Genomic DNA, 17,255 nt, shown 5'->3' with positions numbered 1-17,255 from the left:
AAAAGAGAACCACGTTACATACTTTGAGATCATTGGGAGGACGCACTCTGTGTGATCTACCATCTCCAGGGATTTAAACTGCTCTTGAGCAAACGTACTTCATAAATTGAGACCTGGCAGGCACCCAGGGAGTGGTTAAGGTCTGCCTTTATTACTGCACTTTGGTCCAACACGCTTTCCAGCGGTGGGGTTCTGGGACTAGTTAGCTGAGTGGAGATGACCACGTCTCAGCAGAATCATTTAGTAGTATCATGACATTTGACATTAATAACATTAAAGTAATCAGGGATCGCTCTTCCTTGGAGAAATCACAAATTTTAAAAATGGTAGAACGCGTTAACTCAAGAAATCAGTTAAAAGCCAAGATGTACAAATGGCTCCAGTTAAAAGTTTCACTGTTGATTGAGATAGAGAATTGACCATTATGAGAAATAAGCTTGACAGTGATGATAACTACAGCAAAATCAGTTTTTCTTGTTTTGTTTCTTCTGGTAGCGGGGAGGGGGTAACGTCGGGCTGGGAGATAGGGGAGAAAAGATGCCATACCTGCTGCAGTACCACTTTTTCGCCACACCATGGATTTAATCGTATTTTTGAGCAGTTACTATTGTGTGTAAATGGAAAATTAAGCCAATTCTAAAGCTGCTTGAATTCTGTTGCTGAGTACATAATTATGAAAGGAAATAAAATAGGATCAAACATTTTTATTTCTGGTTTTCTTTTCCTAAGTCATGGGATGAGAAGATCTAGGCATCTGCTACAGATCAGAATCAAAAGAAGTTAACTTTTAATTTTCTTAAACACTTAGCGGCATTGTTCAGTGCAATTCGTGACAGGGAAATGCTTACCAACTTATAATGAAGACAAATAATGCTCTCCAGATCCCGCTTAAGCAGTTTAAACTCCTTCAGCCATTTGGAAGCCTTAAAAAATAAAGAATATACACTTTTTAAAAATCCAGACATAAAAACTGAAAATTAGGTAGTAACTTACTGGATTTCAAGATGATTCTTTCGGTGTTTTAGATAACAGTGACTTCTCTTGACTTCATCAGGGAAGCAGAAAAACTTATGTACCACTCTTGGCTACATCCCTAGGCGGTAGCTTACTGACCATAAATTTTGGACAGTATAGTAGAGGTTATAGGAGGAATAAACTATGCCTGGACTAGTGAGTTTTACAAAGTTGTCCAGTGATTACCTTAGTGTATTTTCTAGATTAATCTTAAAATGGAACAGGCACAAATTATTCATTTTCATAGCAAGTATTGGGGTTTGTCTGCTTATTTTTTTAATAAAAGTGTTTTTGTTTTTTATTTGTTTGTCTCAGGGCTGATGCCTGTTGCACAACAGCCTGTTTATTGTGCTTCCAAACATGGCATAATTGGATTTACACGCTCGGCAGCGGTAAGGATACAATGACCGCAGTGTCTCTTTTTCTCTTTTCTGTGCATATGTGATGCATGAGTTCTATGAAGTAGAGGGCAACAGAGTCAGAATTCAATACATCTGGATTAATGATAGAAAAATAAGTTCTACTTCAGTATTTATTATTAAAAATAGTTTTCAGATCATGTAAAGGACCAAATATAGAATAGATAATTTTATTTTAACACGAAATTAGCCATTATATTTACTTATTTATTTATTTATTTATTGGCCTCACCACACGGCATGTAGGATCCTAGTTCCCGACCAGAGATCCAACCCGTGCCCCCTGCACTGCAAGCACAGATCTTAACCACTGGACCGCCAGGGAAGTCCCTAGAATAGATAATTTTAAAATGAAGTAGATTCTAAACACAGGTTACTGAAAAATATCCTTAAGGGTAAAAAATGGGAAGATATTCCTTATTTTTTTTTTTGAAATTGACTCCAAATTTAAAAATCATTGACTTAAGACTTCCTTAAACGGAACATGCAGTATGCCCCAGGTGTTACTTGCCCCTGAAGATATGGTAAAAATGAGTGAGAGTGTGGAGAATGGAAGGAGGGGTGCGGCCAGCGTTTACCTGATAGGGTTGTCAAGGATGTTGTCTCCATGGAGACGTAGGGTGAAAGTGTACAGAGCTTAGAAGACTATTTTAGAACTAATTGACCACATGCATTGATAGCATGAAGTGCCTTTTTATAATAACTGAAAAACAAAAAAAGGCAGCTTGAATGGAGCCTGATGAGCAAGGGGAAAGTACCATGGTGATTGACTGGAGATGTAAGCAGAACCCAGATGAAAGGCGGCCTATGAGTAAGGTCATGAGCTTGGATTTTATTCTAAATGCAGCCGTCAATGGGTCTTTTCTGCACAGGAGTGACAAGATTATATTTCCATTTGAAGAAGACCATTCTAGCTGCTCTTTAGAGAATGTATGGGAATTCCCTGGCAGTCTGGTGGTTAGGACTCTCACTGTCAGGGGCCTGGGTTCAATCCCTGGTCGGGGAACTAAGATCCTGCAAGCTGCATGGCATGGCCAAAAAAAAAACAAAATAAGACAAAAAAAGAGAGATTCAGAAAGAATGTATGAGAGAGGACAAGTGCAGAAAAGGAAAGAGCAGTTGGGAGACCTCTACAGGGGTTAGTCTAGGTGAAATGGAGAGAGGGGCCAGACGAACAGGAAATCATTGATAACAAGAAACGCTAAGGATAGAGAAAGCAGATGGTGAACGGTAAATGTTCAGTCAAAAAGGAAGATTGGCAGCTCTCACACTCTTAATTGAAATTGCTTGGAAATTTTAATTTAATTTGCAAAGACTTAATCTTCAATTCAACTTTTAATGTACACATAACACTACTACAAAGCAAAGTAAATCAAAGACCAGACCTGTTGCATTTACAGTTATAAGACTGGACACCTGTACAGTTGATGCTCATTATTTGTTAGTTACATTCTATAAATTCACTTGCAAACACTGAATTAGAGGGTACTAAACTGTTGCTCATAGGGGAAATTCAGGGTTAAGTTCCTGTGAACCTCTGGCTACAACATTTTGAATAACTAATCAACACATAGCCTAGTTTTATGTATATTTCTGTTTAAAGACACCTTATTTAATATGCATTGTGTTTAATATGTATTGTATTAGCATGGCCAACAGCATTTATAGCTCATGCCTGAAGGAAGCTCCTCTAACATGTGTATTTTATCCATAGGCACATTGCAGCCTTCTTGCACTTAGAAATACTAGATAGCACTTCAGCACTATGCCTTGAAGACATTTCAGATAGCAAAATCACCAACACAAGCACAAAGATGAGAAAAACATGGGCAAGTACCGTGAAAAGGACACTTGTTCATGGTGTAAGAGCTGAAACAAGAAAGCAGAGTATCATTTTATTTGACCTTAGTCCACATCGGGCAACTCAAATTTCTTATTACTCTGTGCTTGCCCACAGAAAACCTTGAAAGCACCACAAATATTGATTAGGGAGGTTATGAATAAATTTTAGCAAGAAAGCAAATGGAATCCACAAATAATTCACTTACATTTTGTTTTATAAATAGTTCAAATAAAAGCCAAAGAAGGTTAGTCTAAGAATAATTAAAATTGTCTTCCAGATAGTGCAAATTACTAAGAGTGTCTTTAGAATCAATCAAAGTCCTAAAATTTTCCACTAACAGTATTTTTTAAGTAAGTATTCTCTTTAATACAACCCCAATTTCAAAGAAAACTTGGGATATCATTTCTAAGCCTCAGCTTATTACCTTCAGCTGCCTGCAGTGTTCCGTAGATAAGAGCGCTTTAGATAATCAAGTATTTTCAGGAGTTGCCCAGTAATGTTGATTTTTTAAAAAAAGTAATTAGGTGAGGCTTGCAAGAATTAGTTCAGCACTTTAGTTATGTATTCTTTTACTTTCTGCCACCAATCAGCCTTACCATTGTCATTGTTATATAGCTAGAAGGATAGCTGTCTAGTACTTTTCACATCCGTCTTTTAACTAGCTTTAATTATCAGTTTATCCTATGTTATACATTTACAAAACTCCTGAAATCTGCAACCTTCTACTTCCCATTGGCAGATGGCTGCTAATCTCATGGACAGTGGTGTGAGGCTGAATGCCATTTGCCCAGGCTTTGTTAACACACCCATCCTCAAATCCATCGAGAAAGAAGAGAACATGGGACAATACATAGAATACACAGATCATATCAAGGATATGATGAAATACTATGGAATTTTGGAGTAAGTAAAACTATACCTATCTTCCTTTATACAATGGAGCAAAGTGCTATCTAGACATAAGCAATCAAAAGGAAAAAAATTAGCTTTTAAATTTGAGAAACTCATGCAAGCTTCAAAGTTTTGGTTTGACAAAATCTCTGAAAAAAAATACTTCTTCTGGGTTTCTGAATAGAATATGTTGACACATCATGAATTTTGCTTTTAGGTATAAAGAATGCATCATTAATACCTTCAACCATAATCAGATACTTTTTTAAAAGGTGATGTTTAGTTGTCTTTGGAAGCAATGATACCTTATCTTCCTAAATTCCAAGCAATATTCATACATACCCTTTGTGAAATTAAATATGCCCCCCGACTTCAACCACTTTCCTAAGAAACAACTGATCAACACACATGTTTGGGGAACCCTGTCTGAGTTAGAGCACTTGGCGTCTCACAGGACGGAGTCATCTGGATCTAATCCTGACTCCACCACACCCACCATGAACTTATCCATCAACCTTTACTTACCTTGATTTTCTTGCATGTAAAATGGGGATAATACTAAAACAAACTTAGGGGACTTTGGAAAGTCCACAAATAAGTTGATATATGTAAGGTACTTAAAACAGTAGCAGATAAATAATAGACGTTCAATAAATGTTAGCTACAATTCTTCAAATTTCTACTCTAATAAATGTTTCTATCTGATAAGTCTAAATTCTACTGATAGGTTAAAGATGGAAAAATAATCACTTACTCAATGTAAATAATAAATATAAATTTATGAATCCTTGCTATAAAATAACAGAAGGGTGGGTGTGGAAATCTACCACTAAATTTATAATTTAGTTACCTAATCGAATAAAAAACAAAGGTAGCAATAGCTGCACGATATACATTTCCCTATTACATGTTAAAGGTGATAGATACTTCAAAAATAAGACGATGTGATAATTATGCCTCATTCTTTAATTTTAAAACCCTGATGTTTCCTTTATTTTTAGCCCATCAATGATTGCCAATGGATTAATAACACTCATTGAAGACGACACTTTGAATGGGGCTATAATGAAGATCACAACTTCTAAGGGAATTCATTTTCAAGATTATGATACAACCCCATTTCACACGAAAGCTCAGTGAACATCTTATATGTCAGCTTTAACTGAAAATAAGCACAAATGACTTAGACCACATCTTCATTTGAAGACAGCTTTTTAAATGAAATGTTATCATTTGGAGCTTTCCTTTCATGCATGTGATGTTCATTTTTTCTAAATGATTAGCTAAGTATATAGATTTAAAAAATGAGGAACTATCAAAAATATGACATGGACCAAAGCTAGGTTTTGATCTTTATAGTCTAAGTAATGATTAAAACAAAGGATATTCCAGGAATATTCTGCCTTGCAGAGAATATATTTAAATTTGTGATTCATAAATGTTAATGTTTTTCAGAACGTCATTTTAAAGGAGATACTTGAATTGTTATTTATATCAAACCAGATGTGAAAAACTCATTTTGTTTCCATGTTCGCACTTTAAAAGAAGGAAGCTACCTACAATGGCAAATATTTAGTAACAATAACTTTTACTTATATACCATCTTTCAGCTGAATATTTCAGCTCTTTGAGGATGTGGCACCTTTGGGGGCCCGTAGGTAAGGAATAAATTACAGTGTGAATATATCCTAAATGAAAAATCTAATGTATGGAAAAGTGACTGAAATTAACTGGCTGAGATGTTAATCCACAGTTCAGCCTCCCATCTGGGGAAAACATTTCTTTCCTCTTTGCTTACTTTAAGAATTTTGACTACAGAAATCTCAGGAATGAAACTTTTAATAGTTATAGCAAAAAGGATAGTTAGTGCTCCTAAAACATGCTTATTAAGAAAAAAATACAAATGTAATTTTTTTCAGATTACTTCTTTGTTTATTTGTACCAATTTCAAAAATGCCTACTTTTCAATAAAACTTTTTTTTTTTCTAATCTTCAGAAGTTACTTAGTGTTCTATCTATAGCTACTGAGAGGAAGAAACCAATTTTGTCAACACCTCAACTGAAGATGCTTTTGTGTTTTCAAAGCAGTAATAACAAGAGGTAAAAATAGGTGTGATGTTTTGCCGTTTTCCCTGTCAGGTATTTTAAGATAGGATCATTAAATGCACCTGCTTTGGGTAACACTATTTGCAAGCAATAATTAATGCTAATAATAGTGAAAGCACAAGATTTCCAAATCAATCATTTCTTCATAGAAATATTGTAGAAGTAACACATTCTGCCTGCTAACTCCAGAGCTCCCAGTTGGGAGCAAAATCCATCCATGCGAGATTAATAAGGATTTCCTAGAGATATTGGCAGGTTGTCAGATCTTGCTCTGTTTTAATTCTGCCACAGAGAACTGTTGCCTTCACTTTTAAGGAGTGCGTTGAATATGAGTAACTGTTGTCTAGATGTCCACATAACGTCTTTGAAAAACACCAAGTAGTGGACATCAGTGAACATCTAAGAGAAGTTGTATAATTAGGCACAAACTTTTTCATACCTTGTGGCAGTAAGTAACCAGTCGATGATATAGGTATGAGGAATATCATTTATCTCAACTCTTTTTTCCACGGTAATGTTCAAAGCTATAGCTTAAACTTTTCATTTGCAGATAAGTCTTTGCACTGGCGGCCTTCAATATACTTTGTGCTTTGAATTATTGTTTTTAAATCAATAAACTATGCAGACATTTAAAACCACATACTGAGTAGAACTGAAAAAAAAATATGCATTATATTTTTAAAAGTTATTTTTACCTTAAAATGTATCTTATATAAATAGCTTTAAATAAATCTATAATGTTGTAGGTGTGGAGCCCTATATCAAGGGCACAGGACAAAAATCTCCGGAATTAACTGAGCCCCCATAGCAACTGTTGCCATGGGCTTTCCTGACCTAAACGGGACAGCCCTCGAGTACATATTAGGTAAAATATTCACCACGTAGCAACCACGTAGCATCCTGACCAATCACCTAATGCCATCCTGCCAGCAGGAATTTTCTTTGTCTTGAGGCTATAAAAGTTGGCTACTAGCCTACAAAGGGGGTCGACTCTTCCTAGTCTATCAGGAAGTCAGACCCTGTGTTTGCACCGCCCCTCACTAACTCTCTCTTTGTTCTCAATAAACTCACCCTCTTCTAAAATACTTTGTGTCTGGAAACTCTTCTTCCAACCCGCGCACGGACCACAACAATAGGGTACCTCTATTTACTGGTTGAGAAAAAAAAAAAAATTAAATTTGCGGGGTGGAGGGGGAGTCTTTAATTTCCTTAATTGAATTTTTCAGTGAAAACCCTAATGTAGATAATTTTTTTCAAACCTATTTTTCTTAATAAATGAAGTAGGGCTCCCAGTGAAGCAAAACTAAAAATATGTTGGCACTGAAAAAAGATTAAGAGACTGGATAATGCCATTGAAATACTCAACCCAATTTTATAAAATTATAAACATAATTTAAAGTATTTGCAGTACCATTTAAAATACAAGTGATTATGTGATGATTTCAGTCTAATTTTGCCCTGTTTATAAATTTGGGATACTGAAGCGGTCTGTTTAAGTCATTTCACAAATTAAGTATCATTTGTAAATAGCTGTTTACTTACATTAGAATTTCAGAACTCAGTTTACCGGTGCTCAGGAAAAATGACCGGATCCAGGATCACAAACGTCATCGTCCCTCCATCCCTTTCCTCTTGGTAGCGTCTCTATTAGGCAGCTCTCTCCATCTGATGGCTCCCAGGATCCATCCCTGATTCTCGCCAGCTTCCAGTCTGGCCAAACAAGAAACTGCTTTTGGTGAGAGTTCATTGGCCTATCTTAGCTTATGTGCCACCTATTGAGACATTCCTTGTGGTCAGAGAGATGGCTTCTCTGCTTGACCGAAACCAGATGACATGCTTCCCCCAGAGCTGGTCAAGTTGGAGAGTCGGGGGGACAGGAGAGGTGGGCAGGAAGTTGACCTGAACCCTATGGACTAAGAAAAGGAGAGGGATAGTTTCCAAGAGGAAAGGGGGTGAACACACACGAGGTAACCAAAACAATAGGTGGCCACTCTGGAGGAAGACAAAGAAAGAGTGAGCAAAGGATGAGTTATACCTTAATCCTTTGGATACATTTTCAAAGATGATCACGGTTCCTGTAATATGCCGAGACCCATGTTTTCAAACTGTGTCACACTGGGTAGGATATGCTAGAAGAAAATGAAAAGAAAATATAGCAGGCATCTCATGCATATATGATTGCACTTATTCTCAATATAAAATATATTTCTTATTGTGAATCAAAGTGGAAAAGGTTTGAAAAGCTACTTGCTTTAATAATGGCTGTAATCTTTCCCTCTAGATTTCCTTTTTTGAATTTCTGACTGTATTATCATTTTAATTCTAGGGCTCCATTCAAATTTATTAGCACCATTTCTAACACCTCTTACTAAAATTTCCTCCTCAGCATATAGTTATGTAACAGAGAAGAGCAAACCTGACTCCTTATTAAGTCTTTCTGTTTAGTTCTAACATTTGTGTTCTATTGCCTGTGCTTAGTCATGCTGGCTCTGCACCTTTTAGAAAAGAATACACAGGATAGCCCATTCTCAAGGCTCTGACCTTTGAAGGTGTAACACTTTTCCATTCATTTAGAGATAAAAAGTTGCACAACAGAGAATAACATTTGTCTTGTTGGAGGTTTATTGAAACATTGTAACCAGACCTAACAGGACAGCTGCAAGAACAAAGGATTCCGGCACCAAGAAGTCTGCAACAACCAGCCACACCCCCTCCCCTTTTAGTAAAAGAAGCCTGAAATCTAACGCGGGTAAGATGGTTCTTTGGGACACTAGTCCAGCATCATCGCCGTCTGCTGACTTTCCAAATAAAGTCGTATTCCTTGCCCCAACAAGTCGTCTCTCGATTTATTGGCCTGTCCTGCAGTGAGCAGTAGAAGCTTGGACTTGGTAACAGTTACACAAAATATTAATAGGGATTTCTAGGTTTAACTTTGAAACGTTAAAATATCTCCCCCTCCCCCCAGTTTTCAAGTAACCCTTCCAATACATACATTCACTCATTCAACAAATAATCACTGAAAAGTTATTTTGTTGGGAAGTTTATATATGCAAGTTGTGTTATATATTGTGTTCTACGTAGCCATTAGTGCACACATATATTGATTAGGGTCCTATCTGGAAAACAGCATTCAAGTCTGAAGGACTCTAATATGAGGAACCAGTTACAATGGTACTGGAAGAACTGAGGAGCCAAGCATGGGATGATGAAGTAATCCAGCACCAGCAGGAAGGCACCGCCACCTCTAGAACTGGTGGGATGCAGGGTAGCAGCTGCACCAGGAACCACCAGGGAGGCTGCCATGCAAAGTTGGGACTACAGAGCAGGGGCTGTCCTGTGGGCGTTAGGGATGCCACCTGCCCTGCCAGGGATGCCACCTTAAATGAAAGTAAGAGGAAATCTCCCATCTGCCTGCCCTTCAGTATCCTGTCAGTGTCTCCCAGCTGAGAAGGGGGTCAGGAAAATGTAGTTTGCAGGGTCAGCCCCTTGTGATACAGAGCCAAGCAGTGTAGTGGAAAGGAATGGATTTGAGAATAAATAGGCAAATGACAGGCATGACATACATTGGACATTTTCCCTGCTACAGTCATAGATTTGAGCTTTAGCACCAACTTGCTTTTAAAAGTCATGAGTGCAGATATCACTCTAACTCCATAATAACATAATGGTGCAATGTTCTGGGGTCTGATTCCACAACAGCTAGTGACCTTACAGTCATTGTGCATGCGTGTAACAGCCTATGCATTTAGGCATACAGATGCATGAATTTGTTATTAATTCCTATCATTCATCCTTAAGATCATCTGTCTTCTTTGTCTTATACTCAGGAAATACTGTCTCTCCATCACTGTATAGATGCTGTGAAGGATACAATGATATTAAAACACGTTGACTGTCATTAAATCCTATCACATTTTTGGGTTCAACCTCCTGAGTTTAAATTGTAAGAGGATAAACTGGTAAATTCCTAGATTTAGGTTGCCCTAAAGCAACTGAATGCTAATCAGACACCATTATCTAAAATCTAAATGTATAAGCTTAAGTAAATTTTTATTTCTTTGCCCTTAAATTTATATATGTGTGATATATAGAGAGAAACATATAGATATAGATATAAATTTGCTCCTGGACCCACAAAGTAATTTACAGAACTTTGTGTACTTTGTAATCACTGAGTATGAGTAGCAGAGGATTCAGATAAACCTTGAAATTCATGACTTCACACAACAGAGTTGTTTTTCTTTGCTCATACAGAGTCCAATGCTGGTATTCAGTGAGCATATTTCCACGAGGTGGTTTAGGCTGCTTCGCCTTGCAGCTCCACCGTCTAGAGCTCTGCAGTCATTCAATTCCAGCCAGTGGACTGGAGAAGAAAACATGGAGAACGTATACCTGCTTCTTAAACATTTCAGCCCGAAAATAACATTCATTATTTTACTCATAGCCCACTGGTGAGAACTAGTCTAAAAGTCCTATCTAGATACTGAGAAATGCAGACACATACATGCCTCCCAGAAACAACTCTACACAATAGAAAGGGCGCATGAATTTTCAAGGGACAAACACATCTTTTGTCTTTGCCACATCTACTGTCTCTATAAATCCCGTGTTCCTCACACTGAGTACATTCACTCCCACTCCAGGGAAACATCCTAAAATCCCATGCAGTTACTATACCCAACTCAAATCCAGATCTCCGATAGCGGCACTGCCCTCTCCTTTAGGACACTGTGGCTTCTCATGGTCAAGGGACGATTTATCCGGCCTGAGCACACACTCTATAGTCATGAGCAGAGAGAGAATCTACAATCAAATCTCTCATTTAGAAAAGGGAAGAGTGGGATCACTGGTCAATAGCCCTGGTACAAGCCTACAAGTAGGCATTGTGAGGTCTCTGCCCTGAAGTGGGGACTTTCTTGACTTTCCTACAGTCTTCAATTTGGGATTAATGATTTCACCATCATGCCGGAAGGGGGAGGGGGAGGAGGACTCTGGCTTTTTTGCTGTATTATCCTCTGTGGTTTGTTTGTTTTTTGGGGTTTTTGGGGTTTTTTTTGGTACCAGATCTTCTGGGAAGTGATGTAGTTTTCACACACGCTATCCTGTCAATGCAAGTTTCAAAACCCAAGGTTTACTTTAAGTCTTAAACAGTTAAAGGCTTTTTCAGTCTGGCCTGTGATTTCCTTAGCTGAGCAATTCAAAAAAAACGAGTAGGCTTCTGATCTATTTGCTTCCAGTTGATTTCATTTGCCTGAAAAACACCCAGATATCTTGAATAGTCATAATTACTAATCATAATCCTCCAGGCTGATGTATTTCTTTGAATCTCCTCCCCCCATTCCTTCTCTTCTTTCAACATAAGGGTAGTTACACTGAGGTAAGCCAGCTTAGAGGGAACTCTACACTAGTAGTTTGTGGCAGAACTCTGCTTTAATGGATCTTTAATGCAGAAAACATTTCTGAATCTTACCTTTTCATATTTGGAGTCTAAAACCATTTGAGTTTTCAATCCAAAAGGCTCCAAATTTCTGGATTCTCTCTTCTCCTTTTCTTTCCATTTTTACTGCAAACTAACCTATATCAGCCTGAGCTTAACTCCTAGTTCTATTCCTTGCTAAATGTAACCAGAAAACACCAAAAGATACCACTAGCATTCTGTCTTCCAACCTCTTCATCTAGAAATCAGCCTGAGTAGGCAGGGGAGACAATATACTTGTCAAATGTTTCATCTTTGCTTAACAAGGTCCTCCAGTTTTGTGGCCTCACTAAGTACCCACCTACTAAGCCAATGACACTGCTGGGAAGTGTAACAAAATGGCTATCCAAAATGTGTTGAATATCTTGTGTTTGCCCTCCCAGGTTGCTGATATATAAAGACTAACTACTCCTTTGCCTGTCAGCACCTGATTTGGTTCAGTCAACAGGAGGCTCTCAAAAGAGGTTGGAGGACCAGAGGAAAGTGAGGTCAGGGTATTTTTCCTTGGCTTCATTCCTGAGTTGTTGGTATCAGCATCTGTCTGGGAGTCCTTCCCCTATAGCTACTCACAATACAGCCTGGTAACCATTCTCTTCTCCAGGTCCTTGGTGGTAATAATCTCCTGCAGTTACTACCCCAGGGTCCTACACTCCCCCTTGCTATTTCGTTGAACACCACAGATAACTTTAAAAATAATTGTTTTACTCAGCTCTCTGCAGATCACCCAGTTTGAGAGTGCCATTTCTCTCCTGCCAGAACTGTAATAAACTCAAACTTATCAAATGACTATTAGCTAGAGCTGTTACTCTTTCACTCAGTAGCACCCTGTCGATGGAGCTTAAATTAGGTGAAACTGGGGTAAAACACCTCACACTACTGGTAGTAAAAGGAGAAATCATGAATAACAACTTCAGGAATAAAAACAGGTTCTGTGAAAATGAAAAGATAGTACAAGGACATTATTAACAAATTGCAATAGTAAATTTGCATATTTACATTAAATGGGAAAATACCTAGAAATATACAACTTACTAAAAATGGACACAAGTAGAGAAAGAAAATTGGATTAGTCAGATAACTACTAAAGAGATTGCAAACTAGCCTATTTATTTGATCTATAATTGGATACTTCCCATAAAGAAAGTCTTTACCCAGATGGCTTCACTGGTTAATTCTCTCAAATATTTAAGGAGGAAGCAATTCCAATGTTACGCTGACTCTCCCAGAATACAGAAGAAGCCAATTCCCAATTTATAACCTTGATTTCAAATACTGACCTTAAAAATAAAACAGTTATTTTACCGGCAAAAATGGGTTTATTCGGGAATAGCAGAGGAATAGCAATTCAGGAAAAGCAAGCTATGGAAAAAGCCATAGGCAAGTCCAATACACAACAAAGAGGAATGTTATTTTATAGAGAGAAAAGGAGCAAGATGGAAGGGGTTATTTTGAAAAAAGTCCATAAGAGAAAAGTGAGAGTTCAGGGTTTCTCACTGGCTGAGTTGCTGGGGTAGTCAATTTCTTGTAGGAGACACCATGTACATCTTTTCCTGTTGGGACCTGTGATGGATGATTCTTTCCTGTTGATGATTCTTCTGTTGGGGTCTGTAATTGACAATGCTTCCTGTAATTGACATCAGGTGGTACTGCCTGAGAGCTCCCCCTTCTGGCTTCCTGACTCCATCTTAGTGAGGTTTTCCTTTATTAATTTTCACCAAAACCTGCCAAAGACATTATTTTAAAAAGTGTAGATCAATAACACTTGTGCCACAATAAACATAAATACAAAAATTCTAAATAAGTCAGCAAAAAACTCTTCCACATCAAAAAATAACAGAAATCAACAAGTTGGTTAAAATAGTAATTAAAGGGGCTTCCCTGGTGGCGCAGTGGTTGAGAATCTGCCTGCTAATGCAGGGGACACGGGTTCGCGCCCTGGTCTGGGAGGATCCCACATGCCGCGGAGCAACTAGGCCCGTGAGCCACAACTACTGAGCCTGCGCGTCTGGAGCCTGTGCTCCGCAACAAGAGAGGCCACAATAGTGAGAGGCCCGCGCACCGCGATGAAGAGTAGCCCCCGCTTGCCGCAACTACAGGAAGCCCTAGCACAGAAACGAAGACCCAACATAGCAATCAATCAATCAATAAATAAATCTTTAAAAAAAAAAAAAAAAAATAGTAATTAAATTTGGTCTAATATTCAAATTGAATCAATGAAATTATCATATTAACAAAATAACTTTAAAAATCATATGATCATTTTAATATATGCAGAAAAAATACAAGTATCCACAAAGTACAGCATATTAATATTGAAAAGTTTTTCAAAATCCTTTCTTCTGCAATTGGGAACAAATCAAGGATGTCCACTCTCTCTCCTTTTATTTTAAATTGTACTGACTGGTCAATCCAGTGCAATCAGGCAATGAAGGGAAATGGCATTGTAAAAAATTGGAAAGGAAAAGATAAAACTATCATTGTTTGCAATGGATGTGACTATCAATGAGCAAAAGTCTAAGAAATTTAAATTATTAGAATTAACGATGACTTTAGCGTTGTAGACTACCAAAAAATGGCCACAATTCTTTGCAGCTTCTCCCAATGAGAGGTGGAGTCTATTTCTCCAACCCTGAATGCGGGTTGGCCTTGTGACAACCTTTGTCACAACAATGCAGGAGAATCGATATTGTGTGATTTCTGGAGAGGTCTTCGCATGTTTCTGCTTTTGTGCATGGAATCCCGCCACCTCATGAACAAGCCTGAAGCTAACCTGCTGGTGGATGAGACCTCACACAGGGACGAACCAAAACCCTCCTACTCGCCAGTTCCCAGCCATCCCCGCAGCCGGCAGCAGATACATGAGTGAGCCCCACTGAAAGGTTAGCCAAGCCTGACTCAAAGCAGCTGAGCCCAGCCCAAATCACCAACCTCCAGAATTGCAAGATAAATAAAGTGTTGTTTTAATCCATGAATGTATGGGTTCTTTGTTATGCAATAAATGCTAACTAATGCAGGAAGGTTCTGAAAACAAAGAGAGTGTAGAAAAATATGAGAAATTCCTAAAAACAGAAAAAAATATATATAGTATGTTCAACAGCATAAAAATTACCAAGTAGCCTCTGGCTTTGATGGGCTTCAAGAAAGAAAGAAAGAAGGAGAAGAAGAAGAAGAAGAAAAGAGGAGAGGGGGAAATGGAAGGAAGAAAGAAAGAAAACTAAAAAAAGCTTGATTGAATGCAAAAAAAAAAAAAAAAAAATCGTCTCACTGATGGCATAGGAAAGCTATCCAGGCAATCGGAATTTAAGGGACCAAGATGCTGGAGAGAAGATAAACCCACTGAAATGAGCCTGGTGTTTTTGCTATTTTCTGTTGAGACACCACCGATTTGTAAAAGCACAGAGATGCTTTTACTGAGCAGAGCATGGTTGCTAAACTGCAGAGAAGCAGAATAGAACAGACTTAAAGAGTTACATGGCGCGGAGAAATGGAGCTTAGGACTACCAAAGAGCCAGGACATAAGAGGAAAAGATCGTGGAAAGAAAGGATATACAGAAACGAAAGCCCAACGATCTGAGCCAGTTTCCCCCCCGAAGCCATTCGCAGCTTGGTTTGAGAGACAGGCAAGCTCGGTGAAAAGCTAAGCATAGCTCTCATCAGTATCACTACGTGAGGGAGAAAAAAGTAAGAGCCAGTTCCCACTATGGTGGTGAGGTAATAAAAAATAGCCCAGGCTTTCATCTGAGGCCCCCAAAAGGTTATACTTTATAAGTAAGGGCAAGCCAGAAATAGAGACCAGGCCTTATGAAGACTAAAACCCAGACTCAAATCAGCTTAATATCATATTAGATTTAACTGATATACTATTATTCTCCTTGTCTGCCATACGCTATTAAAAACCTTCTCTGGAGAAAAACTATCAGCCAAAGCTTCCATAACTTTTCATATACAATTTCTAGCATTCCAATACAAATTAATACACATAAAAACGGACAGTGATAAAATAATATGTATTTTTAAAGACAGTCCCTAAGGGCCAGATATTGCAGTCATCAGAAACGGACTTTAAAATAATTATGATTAGTATATTTAAAAATTAGATGACAAGATTGGGAATTTTGCTAAAGAACTAGAAACAATAAAAGAAGAGTTCTAGAACTGAAAATACAATAACGGAAATTTAGAAAACAATAGATGAAATTAAAGATTAGACATAGCTGAAGAGAGGATTTGTGAGTCTGATCTGTGAATAAGAAAATAGGTCAGCAGAAAGTGTCTAGACTGAAACAAAAAGAGGAAGGGGGATGAGAAATACGGAAAACAGTATAAAGGAAATATAGACCTTAAAACAGTCTAACATAGGTGCAATTAGAGTCCTAGAAAAGAAGGAAACAGAAATTGAGGTAGGAGCAATATTTGAAGCCAATGTTCAAGAATTTTCCAAAAGTAATTCAAGCTTCTGATTCAAGAATCAATACAAATGACAAGAAGAAAAGCACGCCTTGCCAGATAGATAGTAAAACCCACTGAAAACCAATGACCAGACGAAATCTTAAAACCAGCCAGAGGGAAGCAAAGGAACAAAAATAAAATTGGCAACTGACTTCTTACCAGTAACTGCCTAAGTCAGAAGACAATGAAATAATGTTTCAAAACAAACAAAAAACCTAGAGTTCTACGTGCAGAAAAAAAAAAAAAAAACTTTCAAAATTGAAGGTGCTATAAAGATATTTCCAGGAAAAAAAAAAAAACAAACAACTGGGAGAACTTATCACAACAGATCCACATTCAAAGAAATACAAGCAAGGAGTTTTTCAGGCAGCAGAAAGGATCCCCAGATGGAGGAAGAGAAATGCGGGGAGATATGAAGGATATTGGAAAAGGAAAGGGAAGTGAGGAAATAGAAATAAGTATTTATTTTATTAAGCAATGAAACTACTGACTTCCAGGATTTAACATATATGAAAGCACAAAAGTTAAGAGTAAATAGAGCTAAGGTGCTCTAAGGTATCTGTATTTTCTAAAATTTGGTTAAAAACCACTAATATTAGATATCAATAAATCAAGCACGCCTAGGGTAATATATAAGATAAATCATGTATAACTAGTAAGCTAATTGAGAAGAGATCTTAATAATAATAATTAGCTGATGAGTCCAAAGGAAAGAAGAAAAAACAGTATATATAATGGTGGACCCAACAGAACACAAATAGGTCTTTGAGTGAGCAAATCGTAATTTGTCATCCCACACTTCTCTTTACAACCCCCTTGGTTTCCCCCTGCAGTCAGGACAAAAATTCTCATTTGAGTTATTGTAAGGGAGACAGAATAGACATAGTTTTCTCCAAGGAACAGAACTGTGAATAAGTGGAGGTCCAAGTGATGTGGTATAAGGTACCATCAGAATTAGGATACTCCAAATGAAATACATTTGCGCTGGAAGCAGACAATTCATTGCTCATTGAGATGATGGAGGCTGATACCAGTTAGCCACCTACTAGGGATATTG

General features: G+C 37.7%; 1 protein-coding gene across 1 annotated transcript in view; it reads left to right on the top strand.

The window, feature by feature from the left end:
• The window catches only part of HPGD (15-hydroxyprostaglandin dehydrogenase), a 29,796-nt gene extending 22,438 nt beyond the window's left edge, over positions 1-7,358 (top strand). The window contains exons 5-7 of the mRNA XM_057547759.1: positions 1,330-1,406; positions 4,016-4,179; positions 5,169-7,358. Of these exons, the coding sequence (XP_057403742.1) occupies positions 1,330-1,406; positions 4,016-4,179; positions 5,169-5,307 (380 nt within the window). The 3' untranslated portion in view covers positions 5,308-7,358. The remainder of the gene's footprint in view (positions 1-1,329; positions 1,407-4,015; positions 4,180-5,168) is intronic.
• The last annotated feature ends 9,897 nt before the right edge of the window (positions 7,359-17,255 follow it).

Source organism: Balaenoptera acutorostrata, chromosome 6 (genome assembly GCF_949987535.1).
Source record: "Balaenoptera acutorostrata chromosome 6, mBalAcu1.1, whole genome shotgun sequence".
In the NCBI taxonomy this organism is placed as follows: domain Eukaryota; kingdom Metazoa; phylum Chordata; class Mammalia; order Artiodactyla; family Balaenopteridae; genus Balaenoptera; species Balaenoptera acutorostrata.
Note: the sequence above shows the minus strand (reverse complement) of the source record. Positions and strands in the feature narration are given on the sequence as shown.